Source organism: Magallana gigas, chromosome 7 (assembly GCF_963853765.1).
Source record: "Magallana gigas chromosome 7, xbMagGiga1.1, whole genome shotgun sequence".
Lineage (NCBI taxonomy): Eukaryota > Metazoa > Mollusca > Bivalvia > Ostreida > Ostreidae > Magallana > Magallana gigas.
Window position 1 is genome coordinate 48,241,785 of NC_088859.1, and position 18,205 is coordinate 48,259,989.

The window sequence follows — 18,205 nt, forward strand, 5'->3', positions numbered from 1 at the left end:
TCAATGGCACACTTTAAAATCGCGTCCACCACCCCAACTCAATAAAAACCTGGTACACAAATGAACATCTCAATAGCATCAATACAAAGTTGTCTTTGATCCATACTATACAAGATAATGGACATACATGTAGTAGCATGATGGCCAAGTTCAATCCCCGACTCCACAACGAACCTCAAACACCAAAACTATAACAACTGTACTCTTTGTGTCACAGTAAATATTAAGTATGAGAGCAATGTTTCTCTGTTTATTTAAAACAATACATAAAGTTATATATTTGTATATCTGAAAACAATACATGCATGTATAAGAATTGTTTACAACTTTCCAATAATAATAATTCTTGTTACAACAGAATTCATTTAAAGTAGAATTGGTTAATGCTTTTGAATGCAGAAAATGTTTTGTTTTGCGGGATTTTTTTTTTTTTGAGATAGAGTTTAATGACAATACTTTTCTCTGATCATAAACAAATATTTGACTCTAACAAGCATGTTAATGAACAAAATGGCAATAGAGTTGATATAAATACCTATCATGTATTACATAACCTAACATGAATTACCAGTAATTTATAGAATTAATTAATACAAATGCATTTCTTATGAAACTCCCACTGCTCAGTGAAAGCTATATATTTATAATCAAACAAGCAAGGTGAATTTAAATGAATTATGTTTCAACGAAAAACATATACCAGCAATCATGTTATGTAAACCATTGCACTGTGTTAAAGAACACAATTTAATCTGAATAGCAATAAATAATGCACCACAAAATCCTTCTGAGGTTTGTAGATTTGGTCAAAGTCTTTCATATGAAGTGGGTATAACAATACACAAGAAAATGAGATTTAATTGTATGATACAACACTGAAAGCATACCACAATACCGGTAATCATTAAGTTTATTATGCATCATGTAACATGTTGGCTCTTGTACAGAAAACAAGGAATAATACAAGTCACTGTATCATATCTCAATACACATATGATATTGTTCTTATTCCTTCATTATTTGTCTTAAGTAAAGATAGGTTTGGTACAGGTGAAACACTTTAATTAGGACAGGAAAGCAATGCCCTAAGACATGTAGTTTTGCCTTGGTAAGACTTATTAAGAAAACTATCACAGAATATATTCAGAGTATAAATCAAAATTGACTACCTAGGTACATGTATACACATGTAAATCTGTAAAACTTGGACCCAATGATTTACCCATACAAAATTGTAATCAAAGAATAACAAAACCTAAAACAATCAACCAATGGTTCATATGAGAATGCCGATCGTTGGATTTCTGAAACCTTTGTGTCTGTGCCAGTTGAACTTGTGCTCAGCGTAACACACCATTCAGATTCCTCATTCTGGTGTTGCCGGGCGCCATAGTGGCCACTGTGTCTGCGGCAGTCCTTGCAAACACGCGGCGACCTACACCAATGAAACACAGTCAATCAATGCTTCATCATACATAGTTATCTATCATATACTGTAACATCCACTGTCAAAAATATATCAATATTTAATATATGATTCAAGCTAAGGAACAAAGAACAGAATCAGTTCTGTTTGCTTTTAAATAAATTAAATGTACTGTATGGTGATCATGATTTCCTTGTTTGCCATGAAAATGATATCGAAGTAAGACTTAAGTTTTCCATCGATAAAAATTATTGAACTCTTGAACATGAAATAAATTCAAGTTTTAAAATTGCATTCTTGAAATACAAATCAATAAATGTATAACAATTATTCTCATGCACATAACTTTGAACAAATATCATGCATTTTACATTCATACATCATGCACAGTCCACAAGCTTGGACTCCCATTATTGTATATAGCTGTGCTTCATACACTGTAGTCAAAGTGAGGATTCTCACTGGCCTTGGAAATGCCATGCTTCAACAGTTTGTACAGAAATCCTTATCTTATAATATTAGATCTTTAGGGTAGATAGGGTAGAAGTTTGCCCTGTGAATGTTCATTTGTACAGAGAACAGAAAATGAAACAATATTAAGTGAGCAGTTTTTCAGCTTTTAAAAGAATCATTAAGACATCTTTTTGAACGTGGCTATATATGTAGTGATTGAGAGAAAGTACAAGGCAGAAAAATGTCCAGGACTTGTGTGTGTATGACAAGCAACAAGACAATACAATGGCAAACATAGGGAACAGAAAAACCTCTAAACTAGGCTACTGTGGCTCGCTTCCTCTCCGCTGTTAAAATCAAACATCAAAGTTAGTTTACACTGGAGTTAACATTACCCTAGTATATTATATGAATAGTGCCTGTTTGGGAGGGTAACAGTTGAAATTGACACCCCGAGAAAACCATTGTCAACCGACGCGAAGCGGAGGTTGACAATGGTTTTCGAGGGGTGTCAATTTCAACTGTTATCCTCCCAAACAGGCACTATTTATTTTGTTATACTGAATGTCTTTTTTTTAAATTTTTAAGAAAATTTTACTGCTTTTATATAGGAATAACGTGAATTCTACAGCGAACCGTACGCGCATAATTTTCGCGCATGTAACATTTTTTAATGTTACCCGTTGCCAAGTGCGTTGCTAACGCTGAGGGTAATAGTAAATATTATTAACTGCGTCTTAACCAATCAGATTTCAGTATTTAACATGAAAGTATAACAATAAATGTTATTCTCTCTCTCTCTCTCTCTCTCTCTCTCTCTCATATGCCTACCATTGCCTTGTGTAACTACATATAATTCCATACACATGTGATAACATAAGCCATAACAAGCCAAAAGCATGCACATAGCCACATACATTCGGTCACCATACTCCTTAATATTTGCCAGCACACCATAAAACAATCAACATACTGAGAGGGGTATAACTTAGGTAGAGAAGTCTGAAATATTGATGTCTGGGACAGTTCCTGGATAATTCAGGGCAAATCCAGCTGGTAAAAAACCAAGATTATATGGATATTATTTACGATACAGAGAATGGGATTCACTGATGACTGGTCAAGTTCTCTATGGTCTAATGAATGTACCATACTGGGATTTTAAATGCACAAATGTACATACTAGTAGATTTTCAATTCCAACCTTCATCTATTGCAAGATACAATACTAGAACCATACAATTGTTTATCATAGAGTATATAAATTGTTCATATTCACTGAGTACCAGTAATAAAATTCAGACTTCAAATACTGAGCATCTTGCTGAATTATGCCCCAATTAAATAACTATTGAATGCAATTCAAAAATGGAAGTGTTCTGTGCTCTGAAAAGGAAACACTTTAACGAGGCCGAGTACAGAACGAGTACGCACGCTTTCGCCCAGCGTTTCATTTGTATTGTGACGTCATCTTTTTGCTTTGTTGACGCCATGGTGTGATAGTTTCAACTGCAGATATTCAGCGAAATTTGTTGAAAATAGCTTGTTTGATGTGTAAAATTGATATTATATTGTGGAATAAACATAAATGTCTCGAAGTATAAGCTATATTTGGGCTCGGGTCGAAAACGTGAAGAGGGTTCAGCAAGCCTAACCCTCTGTCACGTTTTCTTAACCCGCCTAAATATCGCTAAATTTATTTATTTCAAGACATTAACCATGAATTTTATACATTTACCCTTAATATGTGATGTTATATATTTATTTATTACCGAAATATGTCTTAATGTTTTAATAATACAATAAAGGTCACCATTTCCGTCTTTGTCAAATAAAAAATAGCCATTATCTGACAAACTGGAAAATTGGGCGTACAAAAAATAACTTTGATAAGACCCCTGGAACAAACCAGGAGGTAAAAGGTTTTTTTTATTTGACAATTTGATGCCCTTTAGCAATAACTTTAATATGTAGAACAGAAAAAGAAATCCCTAGGGCAGAAGTTTAAAAAATGTGCAAATTTGGTACATTTCAAGCAAAATCCCATAGGATCCTATGTTAAAATTAACAAACTTTGAGATGACCCCTTAAACAAACGGTGTGGTAAATGTCTTATTTTTTTAACTTAAAATAATAATTATATCAGTAGAAATTCTCGTTCAAAATTTCATTCAAAAATCTAGGGCAGAAAAAATTAGACCCGGCCTCGTTAAAAGAAATATCAGACACCACAGTGCAAAATAAAAAAATTGAAATTAAAAGGGGCAAAAATTGTGGATCTGGTGTATTAATCATCTTGTGTAGTCCTCAAAACAATTCACCAAAGAAGAACAATTACTGTGCTAAATTAACAAAAAAAAATATAGATCTGATGTTGAAATCATCTTGTGTAATCCACAAAACAATTCGCCGTAGAGGAGCAATTACTGGGCAGAATTAACCTACCAGCTGTCCTCTGGCCGGCCTCTAGGGTGGAGTTGGAGGTCGGAGACAGCAGCCTGTTGACATTGGAAGGTCCCAGCTTCTCCTTCTTCTTCTGACTGACATCTTGTAACATTCGGAGTAGGTAGGCTTTATCCCGCCCTTCCTGTGGTGGGCCCAAACCAAAACAAAGATACAATAAGAAAGACATGAAAACCTCTAACTGAAATCCTAGGTCTATGCTATGGATTGAATAAGTGCAATTAATTATGACTGAAAGCCTATGCCATTGTAGCAGACTCGGGAATTTGTCATTTAAGTGACATTCATTTTGGTTTATTTATACTAGTAAGTGGTATTACTGACCATATGTAACTGTTGTCTCAGTAGAGTCACCATCTCTTTATGGCCAATCATCACAATCCTCATGTAGTATGTCCCAACACTGAAAGTAAAGATACAAATGTCAGTCAGTGCTCATCTAGTCACAAAAATCCATACAATTAACCCTACAATTATTTTATTAATAAGGTAGAGTGTAGTAGTTTTCCATCTATAGGAATTTTTTTTTTCAAAAGGTCCAGTATGAATGATGAAGAACAGCCTAGACCATGATTCTGATTATCTATCAAGAGCATAAAACGGAGATAAAGACTTCCAACAAAATCAAAAGGAGAGGTAGAGATGGAGGTTATATATACTTAATTTACCAGACCTGAAAGGGTGGGGGGTGGGGGAGCTGAATACGGACTTACCATAGGGCAACCAGGATACTGGCAATACTTCCTGGACTGGAGATAAAGTTGATGATGTCATGAAGAACTTTCAGGTCTCCCTTCCAGCTGTCAATCAGGTTTGTTACTATAGAGTAGGCCTTCTCTTCCCCTCGGAATGGACCACACACTTTACTCGGCTCAATTCTAACAAGTCAAATAAAGCTCATTCATCAATTTCTAGTATACAATTCACTGTATTCTGTACTACATATATGTGTATATGTACCTCATTTTTTTCTTCTTCTTTAATTTACGAAAAATAGTTACTGTAAAAGTATTACATTTGGCATGTACAATATTTGGCGGAAAATACTTTTTGTACAAGTACAAGTTGGCGTGGATCTAAATTAGCCTATTCCTGAATGTTACTACCAGTATTCTTATACATATATCCATGGCATTTAGCAATGTACTTGATTCAGCAGAAGTTGTATTCTGCCCAAAACACTAAATACAATACACAAGAATTATGGAGAAGGGTTACCTAGGCACTACCTGCTGCCTAATCCATTTATGTAATATATTTACATAATAAAATATGTTAAAATCAAATCAAATAAAATACATAGCCAAATGTAATACGTTAACAGTAAGAGTTCTGTGATTTTCCAGCAGTATTTTCATGGTTGTCTTACATGATGACCCCTACAGCTACAGCTACCATCGCCATTAGGAAGAAGAAGAAGAGGAAGCCCATGAATATGGTGTGGGACTTGGCAGCTCTCCAAGGCCGCAGTGAGGGCTGGCAATTTTGTAGAACACTGACCTACAAATAGTTCAAAAATGGTGTTCAAAATTTGTAGAAAATTTAAAATCTAAAAATTTAAATTAATGAATAATTACTTGAGATACTGAAAACAAATTTAATTTTGCATGTGAGAAAATTTTACAAAATCTGCATATAAAAACCTTATTGCGAATATTTCTTTGCAGTGATCAACGAGTCCTTTTAAATGTGTGTCAGACTACGTGTACTAAGTTCTGTCATGAAGCACTGGTTAATGGTAAAATAAAGTTCTCACAAGTTTGTTTACAGTAAATGAACCTGATAAATAATACATACCATTTTGACATAGAAGATAATGAATAACTTGACCATCATGACCAGAGATAAAAGTGGAGAATAAAAGGTGCCAAGCCTGAAATACAGATTTAATCAGTTAATGAATAAAATGGAACACAATAAAACAAAAGTATACCAGTCTTCAGATTTACAGGTACAGTGTAGGTAACTGACCAGATTTACACGTACAGTGTAGGTAACTGACCAGCACAGTGCCTGGGATCAGATTTACAGGTACAGTGTAGGTAACTGACCAGCACAGGGCCTGGGATCAGATTTACACATACAGTGTAGGTAACTGACCAGATTTACACGTACAGTGTAGGTAACTGACCAGCACAGTGCCTGGGATCAGATTTACAGGTACAGTGTAGGTAACTGACCAGCACAGGGCCAGGGATCAGATTTACACATACAGTGTATGTAACTGACCAGCACAGGGCCTGGGATCAGATTTACAGGTACAGTGTAGGTAACTGACCAGCACAGGGCCTGGGATCAGATTTACACATACAGTGTATGTAACTGACCAGCATAGTGCCTGGGATTAGATTTACACATACAGTGTATGTAACTGACCAGCACAGTGCCTGGGATCAGATTTACACATACAGTGTATGTAACTGACCAGCATAGTGCCTGGGATTAGATTTACACGTATAGTGTATGTAACTGACCAGCACAGGGCCTGGGATCAGATTTACATGTATAGTGTATGTAACTGACCAGCACAGGGCCTGGGATCAGATTTACATGTACAGTGTATGTAACTGACCAGCACAGGGCCTGGGATCAGATTTACATGTACAGTGTATGTAACTGACCAGCACAGGGCCTGGGATCAGATTTACATGCATAGTGTTATAACTGACCAGCACAGGGCCTGGGAGTAGATTTACATGTATAGTGTATGTAACTGACCAGCACAGGACCTGGGAGTATATTTATATGTACAGTGTTTATAACTGACCAGCACAGTGCCTGGGATCAGATTTACATGTATAGTGTATGTCACTGACCAGCATAGTGTCTGGGATTAAATTTACATGTATAGTGTATGTAACTGACCAGCATAGTGCCTGGGAGTATATTTATATGTACAGTGTTTATAACTGACCAGCACAGTGCCTGGGATCAGATTTACACGTACAGTGTATGTAACTGACCAGCATAGTGCCTGGGATCAGATTTACATGTATAGTGTATGTAACTGACCAGCACAGGGCCTGGGAGTAGATTTACATGTATAGTGTAAGTTACTGACCAGCACAGGGCCTGGGATCAGATTTACATGTATAGTGTATATAACTGACCAGCAAAGGGCCTGGGAGTATATTTACATGTACAGTGTTTATAACTGACCAGCACAGTGCCTGGGATCAGATTTACATGTACAGTGTATGTAACTGACCAGCACAGGGCCTGGGAGTAGATTTACATGTACAGTGTATGTAACTGACCAGCACAGGGCCTGGGAGTAGATCAGATCCAGGGTGTTCCTGCCAATGTCAAACTCTGGCCCCATGGCCTGTCCCTCCTGCTCCTCATTGCCTTTATTGCAGCAATACTGACCACATATTCTGGGAATCAGAGAAAAAAACAATACTTATCATGACTTACAGTAAATATAAATGTACATGTAGCTCTATGTTTATCAAAGGAAGGAGGAACAAACCTATAGTTATAACCAAATTTACTAGTACAGAGAAATTATATGTCCTCATTCCTGAAATTTCTTTGTTGAACAAATTAGCAACAATTCTAATTATTACATGTACATGTACATGTACAATGTATTCTGTACAACAAAAACTGAATCCAAAAGATTATGTTTAAATACAGGAAATAACAGTATTTCATTTCAATTGACAAAGCTTAAGGTAAAATAATTAGCATTTATCAATTATTACCTGCGTAGAAATTCAAGGAAAAATGTAGCTCCAAGGATGAAAAAGAAATCCACCAATACAAGGCGATAAATCTCGCTACCGACTGCGGTCTCCCAGCACTGTCAATCATAAAGAGAGACTTACTCTGATATATCAAGCCAAGGTAAAAGGTATGGGGTACTTCAGTGTGGATACCATTGCAACTGATACATTCCATTCAATACCCCATAAATAAGAAACAATTTGACAATGAAAAGTTACACATGCTGTCTGGACAACTGACGGTCAAACTTACAGAGTACTTATCTTTGGCTGTGTCTGTGAACCAGAAGTAAACCAGGATCCCCAGCACACACGTCTTCAACAACATGGTTCTGGGAAAGAAAGTAACAATCTCTATCACATGCTACCTTATTTTGTACATTCACTTGTTTTCACTGTTCTACAAGTTTTTGGTGGTAATTTTTCTTTTCAAATGATTAAGATCAAAGAACATTGTGGGCCTCTGAATAAGTTTACCTGATCATGTTGATGTACAGTTCATTCTTTGGTTCCTCGTATTTTTCAAACTGTGCAATCTTTGAGAAGATGGGTGGGAAGACCAGGAAGATTGCGGACACACATAGAGAGAGAGCCAGATCACTGAGAATGTACACTGAGCCCTGAAATGTACCATACAACTCCATCAACAGAACGATACATGTACCATATGCGGTACAATCATCTTATACACAATTTGATTCAAGCATACAAAATTATACTAGACAAAAGTTCATCTACCTCAAGTTAAAAAATGTTCAATTGATTAAACTACAAATATGACGTACATATACCTAAATGCAAGAAATAACAAAGGAAAAATCAGAATTGAGAGATTTCTGAAGATCATGCCATGCATTGAAATACAGGCATACAGAATGTTGCTGTGTCTCATGATCATTGTAATACAGGCAAACAGAATGTTACTGTATCTCATAATCATTGTAATACAGGCATACAGAATGTTACTGTATCTCATAACATTTATGTATTGTACCGGTATATAGGATCAACTATCGTGCCTTTGTTATTGTTACAGCTTACAGTGTATACACGTTTATGTAATGCCTAAAATTAGGTTTTACTTAAACGAAAACTCTTAATATCTAAAACCTGCTTTTTACATAATTAGTACACTTAATAGAATGAAGTGACAAAGATAATGTACATGTATCATTCAAATATTTGGAAATCAGATAGTATAAACTGCTAGACATGCTCTCTTGAATTTGTATTCATGTACATGTATTTACTTGTACCTTTTTCAGTATCTGAAAGTATTCATGAAACATATAAACCAACCTGTAATCCATTTAAAAACTGAAAATCACTACAACAATGAATAACATGTATACCTGTAAAAATATTTTAATTACTATCAACAAATGAATTTTAACAACTAGTAATCATTAAAGTACATGTATCTAGCAAAAATACTAAATCACTTATGCATAAAAGCTAATCCGTAAAGTTACACCCCAAAGACCCATTCAAAAGTAATTGTAAAGAACTAAAATTAGCTTGGACCCTGCTAGATTTGCACAATTCTGCACTGTTACACCAACTATTTAAAATTAAATGTACACCATAAAATTAGTCCTTCCTTAATTTGTAAATTAAGGTCATTGTAGAATTATAGATTTAAGCATTTCTACACCTTATCATTTAGGCCTTGCTAATTCTACAGCATTAGGTCCTGCTACAACTTTTAAATGTTTAACCTTGCTAAACATTATTTTTAGTGGTAATTTTTTTAAAATGTCCCAGATTAATCCAAAGGTTAAACCTTGCTAAACCTGTGGGGTTAGGCTCTGTTATATCTGTATATTTCTACTTTTCTACAGACAGATTACCTTGAGGGTGCCACTGCCCGATATCCAGAATACGAGATAGGAGAGTCCGGCTATGGAGCCAAGGATAAGCAGGTTGGTGAACACTCGCAGGAATAACAGCTTACACCGCTCCTCCATGTTCTTCTTGTGACTCTTCTTCTTGCTCCCAGACAAGTACTCCTACAAACATCACTGAGTGTATTATTTAGAATTCAGTTAAGACATAGGTCTGCTGTTTATTCCTAGCAGAAACTAAGCAGAAAATTGGTTTACTATCATCTCAGTGCAGAAACCCTTGTGTTTTGGTCTTACCTTTTATTAATTGCAGAAACATTTTGTGCTTCAATTTGGAGAATTTTGTATTTAACTTTACATTACCTGAAATCTTAAAAAGCTCTTGTGTTTGTGTGTAAAAGTCACCTTGTCTTTATTTCATTGTAAAAGCTCCTGTGTTTTGATGTGAAATTTGTATTACCTTTATCTCATCATAGAAGTACCTAAAGTGTGTTTGGGCACGGAGTTGGTCCTACCTTCATCTCATTGTAGAAGCTCTTGTGCTTCAGTCGTGCTGCTGCTTTGTCTGTGATGTTGTAATCCCATCCACAGAAAACCCTGCTGACATTGTAAAATGTGTGGGTCCCACTACCCTCAATGTAGTTCATTTTGTAGGATTGTGAAATACTGAAAAAGAAACAGTTTATAATAAATTTGAGTAATTAATGTATAATGTATACTGTAAAAGTGGTTATTCAGGCATGGGGGAAATTTAATCTAGTTATGCGGTAATCTTAAAATTGCGGGAAATACCTCCAGGCATACGGTAAAAAAATGAAACTTTAGAGTGGTAAATCATGCAATGCATCCATGTATTTAATACACACAAGGTTTGTTAGACTATAGAAAATGCACTCTTAACCACCAGCATATATAACCACTTTAACATTATATGCCAAGATACTGAGATAATCCATGACCTTTTATCATAGCCAAAAAGAATTGTTCAGACTATTTTTTGTGTTTACCTGATGGCCAGTGTAATGAGGCAGAGGATGTAGTAACCACCACAGGTGAACAGGTAAGCATACTTCATGTTGTAGCTCGTTGTAGAATTCACTGGAATCTCAATAACCTGGTCCGTGTAAAATCCATAGTACAACTCTGTGTTGTTGAACCAGTTCTAAAAAAGTGATAAAAACATGTTTTATTTATTATATGAATCATTATTAACATTCTTAATTTGGTATGTTTTAATTGTTTCGTCTGTCAACTTTTATGTCATCCTGCAAGTCCATTAACTTTAAATTTTGTTCAAGAAATTCAATGAATCAGACTTACTCCCCCAGTAAGCAGCTCCTCTCCAGTAAAGGATACAGAGGTTTCATTGACCGAGAATCCATATCCACTGGGGACCTTGATGTTGTATCTGTACAGAATCTGGGGCACCACAACAAAGCCGAGGGTCAGAGTAAACACAGGAATGTTCAGAAGGAAAAGCCACTTCAAGAAGAGGAAGTAGGAAGTCACCCCAGTCCCAAAATGCCCCTCAATTTTTTTCATATGACTTCTCCATAGTTCCAGAGAGTAGGCAAACTCTGCCATTCGATGCTTGAAATGCATCCAAGACTACAGAAAATAAACATATTTAATAATATAAAAAAAAATTCATGTATTGCAACCCATTGTGCATAAAGTAAAATAAAAGCTACACTTAATTCATAAACAATTCCTTATTTATATTCAGATTTCTAACTCATTATTATACTCACTATTCCAATGCTGTATTTTGTCCTCTTCCACCATCCAATTTTCTTGTGTGTTTGACCTCTCTTCAAGGTCATTTGTTTCCTGGTTTCTGACGTGGTTCTTCTGCAAAAATCACAGTCAAATAGAACGAAAAAATGATTAATAAAATACAGAACAATTGTAGTGATTTTTTGCATTTTTATTTATCTTTTACAGTTATTCACTTCAATTTCAACAAATGGCTTGGCCAAATTGTAATTTAAAAAATACAATTTTCAAGCAAGTCTAATAGGATGAATATTGACATAAATAACTTTTAAACTGAACAATATGTAGGAACAGGAGGGACAGGAAAATAAGAATACAAGTTACAGTATCTCTTTTAATTATCATAAACAATTTTATGTATGTTCTTATACATATTACTATTAGAAAGTCCTACTTGATAGAGAGTTTATCATGCATGGGTAGGGCCATTCTTCTGAGGGTCTCTGTGGTCCTGGCCTCTCCATCAAGCTCGTCCATGTAATCATCATTTCTAGTGAACGAGTCAGCCACTTCATTAGCGCCTTTCCCCCGGGCCGCACGCAGCGTGCCATGAATCGACCTCCGGCTGCTCTTCCTCCTTCTGATTGACTCCTTGGCTGCCACTCCACTGGCTATTTGTTCTTTAATGTCAATTATAATGAAATGTATATTTAATTCATATATCTTTTATGAAACCTGTTCATCATGCAAACTGTACCGTAGTTTATGCATGATTACAGTAAATTTTTGGAAAAACCCACCAAGTTGTCGACTGGGGAGGGCATTAATTAGGTCAGCTGTATCCCTGGGTTCAGCAGTGGCAGCCCACCTCCTACGCGTGCTTCCCTCTGGACAGTATTCTCTAGAGCCATCTGATCCCCAACGCTCTTCCATTCGTATTCCCTCCATGTCTACCGCTACCCTGTCACGTTGTAGACTGTCATCACGATACGCAGGGTTAACTGAAAGAACAACCCTCTTAATCAAACAAATATTTCAGATAAACTCAACAAATTGCAATTTCTTATATTTTTACTTTTCATAAATCTGAGTGTGTATGTACTACAGTATTCAATTGGGTGAGATGATATGCTGATATACATTTGGTGAATGATGCAATTATCATTTGGTCCTTCAGAGTTTTAGCATGCTCTGCTTGGTAGGAGAATTTAAGAAACTTAACTAAGTAAGGATTGTCATAGGAAGTAAACATCTTTAAGATTTGAGTACAGCCTTTCATGGCTCAGATGATACATATAGTGCTGTTTTTTATGAGATCAATTTACTTACAGCGCACTGTATCTAAAACAAAACAAAAAGCAGATCTGTTTGGATGATTGATGAAAGATGAATGAATCTTAGTAAATGTGAAATCCCAATTAAACCTGGACCTGTATTCAGCCCAGCACATGATCATTTACTGTACCATAAACATGACAAATGAACCTAAATAGCTTAAATTAAATTAAAGCAATTAAGAGATCAGTTGCCTGTAGCTGTTACCTGAGTTGAGCCTAGAGAAAGTTAAGATCAACAGAATATGATATTTAAATTTCATCGATAAAAACTAATGTTGGCATAGAATCTTTCAGAATTGATGCATGTTAGAAGTATGATAAATAGCCAACCCAATTCTTGAAACGACATACCCCAAAAGGACAGGAATTTCACAATTTTTGTGAAAACTTCCTTACAGATTAAAAGAATACAGAATACTTTTAGAGAATAAGTTATGATTACTAATACAGCACCACCCTTACACCAAAACCCCTGACAAATGAGTCATAAATTTCACAATTTGGGGCTGAAACCCTATTCCCATTCATTTGTTTTTGTCAGGTGCCTAAAGCTAGTACAAAAAATTTTAAATCATTTAAAATAGGGAGGTTTTTTTTATCAAGATTCCTTGGTGCTAAGAAAGAAGAGAGCATGAATTTCTCAATTCTAATGCTCCAACTATTTTCTTTTATTGGTTACAAAGAAAAAGTTAAAATATGTTGAAAAGTTGAATATGCATGGCACACAAAGCAGGGGGGAGGGGCGATAAAAGTGATCAATGTGACAAAAAAACACTATCAAAATTCTATGGATAAATACATGCCCATAAATGACAGAAGTTTGGGGGTTATCTTACATCATTCATTACTATAACAAACTTCTTATCAAATATAATCTAAGAAGCACTGTTCAATTAGAGAGTCTCAATGAAAAATATAAAAATGTACATCTTTATTACATGTCCATATACAAATTGTCAATATACAACACACTAAAACCAAAACAACTGAAGCAAGTCACGTTTCAGCTATTGAAAAAAAAATGAGCCATATCAAATTGCAGAGCTTGAGACATTTCAATAGTATAAGTGTCTGTGTAATACCAATAGATGGCTTTATACATTTGTCTACCTACAATAACAAGGACATTAGGTGTGGTCGGTCAAGCCATGATTTGATTTGTTCTATCCTTACACCCACAACCCCCTAATGCCCTATAGACATTAAATGCATGATTTTTATAGCTAGTAATTTTAGGACAGTTAGGTTTGCCCTTACACCACTGTGCCTTTTGGCAGCGACTCAGAAATTCACCTATATTTCATGGCCGTAATGAGGGTGGATACTTACAGTGTGACCTGTCCTGCATGGGGATATCCTGACCCTGCCCACTGGGCCCATATCCGTTTCCATAGCCAGCCATGTCCAAAGATTACCAATAGGCACTCAACACATAATGATCAGGCATCCAATGCTTTCTCTTAATGTGCGGGTATCAAATGTTATCTAGACACAAAAATGACAAATAAAAGATTTATACAGTACATCAAGATATACCACAGCTTGGTATTTGTCTCCGATATCTCACAGACAGACCTTGATTCACGGAATCCTTTAGATGTATTGATTTGTTCACTAATAACTCGTGTAAGGTATGACCTGTAGTAGCTGTACACTGGTACCTGGTTCATAACAACTCAAACTTTACTTCCTGGTCGTAACTTTATCTTTGAGTTTCAACCAAACACATGTGGGCTCACAGCAGAATTTGAGACTTATCAGAAGTCCTCTTTGTGTGAATTACACATACCGGTAGTAAGGTTTTAGCTAAATCAACTTCATCTTTGTCCAAATGTCATTCATATACTGGTTTATGTTTAAAAATATATATTATAATATATATCAAGAAAATTCTCAAATCCATGTTATCTTATTCAAAAACTAATTGATGTCAAATATATGTCTATGATAACACTAAATCAAATTTGTAACATCCAATACATTTCATTAATAACAAATTTAAGTGATGTTTTGTAGGGGGCAAGTGGGATTTGCATACCGGTAATAATACGAAATGAAAATAATATACATCTGTCAATACCGGTAATATAATTGAACAGTTGCTGAAAATTACCTGGTATCTACATATAAGTAATAGGGTATCATTCTTTAAATATTATTTAATATTTAAGGACTTTATTCATTTTACAATGATTAATAAACATGTTCAAAAACTTTTTATATCTTTCATTGGCATGGATGTTAGCGCGATGGGGTCATTGATGTGGGAGGAAGCCTGAGTACCCAGAGAGAATCCACATGTCTATGCGAGCGACCGCATACCCTATTACATACAACAGCTGTCAATCAGGGGATTGAACTCAGGTCGCAGCGGTGAGAAGCGATTGCATTAATTGTCCACTACGCTACTGGAGGACACTTTGATATTATGAGGGGATCATTATGGTTGAAGCATATCAAATCTATCATAAAGCCTTTCAGGCTTTATTGGATTTGATCACACCCCAGCCATAAATGATCCCCTCATCATGCTCAAGAAATGATTCCTTACTCCTTGAATAAAATACATATCTATTTAAGTAAATTGATGATATCAGCCATTTACATTAGACCACTGTATATTGAAAGTTATCTGTTCAATGCGATAATTATGTTATTTGATCATTTAAAACAATACAAACAAGTGATCATTCTCAAACTTGCCTCAATACACACAATTAAGTGTATCATACACAACAGGACAATATCAATATTGATACTGATCTTGATTAGTTACATTATAAATACATGTATGACATTGATATCAACAGTATCATATACAAAATGACAATACAATATATCAACATTGATACTGATTCTGATTGGTTAAATTAAAACTATAAGGTTCATAGTGACAATGTCATACATAAAATGACAATATTTATGTCGATATCATTTCTGATTATTTGTATTTTGTGTATTTAGCATAATCAAATCAATATTGATACAATATCATTTATCATTGACATCAACACCATTGTAAAACAAAGCCATGTTAAGACAACATTAATGCAAAATAATGTCAATGATTAATATGTATTTATGATGTATCAAAATGGTGAGACAAAATCAATACGATATCTAAACATAAAGTATAGATATGCAAGATACAAATGTGCAATGTATTCATAGGTATTGTTGTTAACATTGGCGAATTGACATCAATACTATATCATCGATAAAAACAATATCGGAGTCAAGTGAAGTCGTACCCAAACTGAGTCATACCTAAACAGACTCATAATCCATTTTTGCGGTGGTAAACAATGATGCTTGGATTGTTAATAAAAAGTTAAGCTATTCAGGTTAGCTTTTGATATAATTACGAATAATTAAGAAGTTATGAGATAGATGAATAGAATTTTGGATATTTTCAAACAAAGTTTAATGCCATCTCCTTAACTTTGCCAAAGAGTTTCCTATATCAACATTTGATAGACAATTTCTGTTTATGTGCAATTTTATCTTTAAAAAATGGATTAATTTGTAAATTCTTCTCACTTTTTGAAGGTAGGCATAATAATATAATTGAAGTCATTTTTCACTCAGATTATTTAATTACAAGTCTGTTTGGGTACAAGTCAGTTTGGTTACGAGTTGACTGTAATTATATAATAGTGTTGTGTTGTGCATGTACTATGCCTAAATAGTAGTCAGGGTTTGATACATGGTGCACGAGCCGGAGGCGAGTGCACTATGTATCAAACCCTGACTACTATTTAGGCATAGTACATGCACAACACAACACTATTGTTATTATTATTATTGTTAAATATACTGACGTGCTTTGCTCTAAGTAGCTCTGACGTTCGAGTGTTGACAAGTCCCTTAAAATAATCACCGGAAAAGCAAGCGTTTATTGTTGTTTTTCAAATTACGTGTAATCAATTGATTTGATTGTTTATTTAATCAACAAGTTGTTGTACAATAAAAAGTCAACAAAGGTTTATGTTCTTTTCAAGAAATAGAGAGATGTTTGGCCTTACCGAGAAAACTCGAAATGTTTAGCAAACGAAATCTCAGTGAATTTTTTTTTCTTGAACATTCTTTATCAAGCATCATTTAAAAAAGCGTTTTTGTGATTCTCATGTAGAATTTCTTTGAAAAATGTTCAATCAATTTGTTCAAAAGTTTATAGGAAACTTTAACTTTAAAATTACCGTCAATAATGAAGTTTTTTTTGGAAAAATGAATGATTTTAATTGCTTGATGTCAGTCGTATATATCTACATTTTATATACCTAAATACCGGTGTTCATAATAACGGCTAATTTAGCGTAGCGGTAACGCGTTGGGCTTCATGCTAGAATCAATGATTTTAGCGTCGTGAGTTCGAATCCCGCTGTCGGCGCTTGACAGATTTTCGTTGAAAATATTCGCCGTGCTCTATTTCGGCATAGTATGCTTACGCTATATAAATCCTTTCATGCTATGCGAAAATAGATGAGTATTGAATATATAGTGACAAACTGACAGAAGGCATAATAATTCACGATATCGACTTAGATTTGAAAAAATCAAATTTTTGTTAAAAAGACATCTTATATTACCTAAGTTTAGCTTCATAGATATTTTTAAAGTTGTGCATAATCTGGTGTATGCTATTGTCATATAGAATGTTTTTACAATATTTGAAATTACAATGAAATAAAATTGCAAGTAAGTAAAATTGTATAAATTGTTTAAAACTAAATAACTTTATTATAATTCATTTTATGTCTTAAAGTTAAAAATAATTTGCTAATTATAAAATAATTTTTAAACAAAGTACTAGTATTTGAATCATGATGAGTAAAACTACCCAAAAACACAACAGGTGTACAGAACCAGGAACTGCAAACCTTTTCTATACCTTGAAATTTTTAAAAGGTGTTTTATTTGTTAGTTATCTTCTAGCTATATGACATGGAGTTAAAATTAACATATGTGATTGCATTAGATATAAAATTAACAACCCACGAGAGACATAAATAAGTTTTTTACCTGAGAGAATAAATGTTGAAGTCATTAAAGAATGATCGTTCGTTGTTTGTTTTGACATTCGTTCATAAGAATGTCGTACATGTATATAAAAATTAGCTCTTAAATCTGTATCGATAATTTTATGAGATTCTTAAGTTTTTCTTATATAAAGACATTCAATTAATCAAAATGTGCGAAAAAAGCAACCGATCGAAACTATTATTGATAGGAAAGGTG

The 18,205-nt window shown here is 34.6% G+C and overlaps 1 protein-coding gene across 4 annotated transcripts; it reads right to left on the reverse strand.

The window, feature by feature from the left end:
• Positions 1 to 236: 236 nt before the first annotated feature.
• LOC105348062 (transmembrane channel-like protein 7) lies at positions 237 to 18,141 on the reverse strand. Of its 4 annotated transcripts, none has more exons than XM_066066397.1 (20): positions 17,990 to 18,141; positions 14,297 to 14,452; positions 12,431 to 12,631; positions 12,085 to 12,310; positions 11,666 to 11,765; positions 11,235 to 11,522; positions 10,922 to 11,076; positions 10,430 to 10,580; positions 9,921 to 10,079; positions 8,548 to 8,690; positions 8,324 to 8,402; positions 8,050 to 8,147; positions 7,600 to 7,719; positions 6,140 to 6,215; positions 5,712 to 5,842; positions 5,056 to 5,220; positions 4,667 to 4,745; positions 4,325 to 4,466; positions 2,191 to 2,226; positions 237 to 1,435 (listed from the first exon to the last, which is right to left on the reverse strand). In XM_066066397.1, the coding sequence occupies exons 2-19, from the start codon at positions 14,367 to 14,369 to the stop codon at positions 2,198 to 2,200; spliced, it is 2,415 nt and encodes an 804-aa protein (XP_065922469.1). In that variant the 5' UTR covers positions 14,370 to 14,452; positions 17,990 to 18,141; the 3' UTR covers positions 237 to 1,435; positions 2,191 to 2,197. The 4 variants fall into 4 exon arrangements, with proteins under 4 accessions (XP_065922469.1, XP_065922468.1, XP_065922466.1 ...); XM_066066396.1 differs by lacking the exon at positions 2,191 to 2,226 and adding an exon at positions 2,853 to 2,932; XM_066066394.1 differs by lacking the exon at positions 2,191 to 2,226.
• Between the last annotated feature and the right edge of the window lie 64 nt (positions 18,142 to 18,205).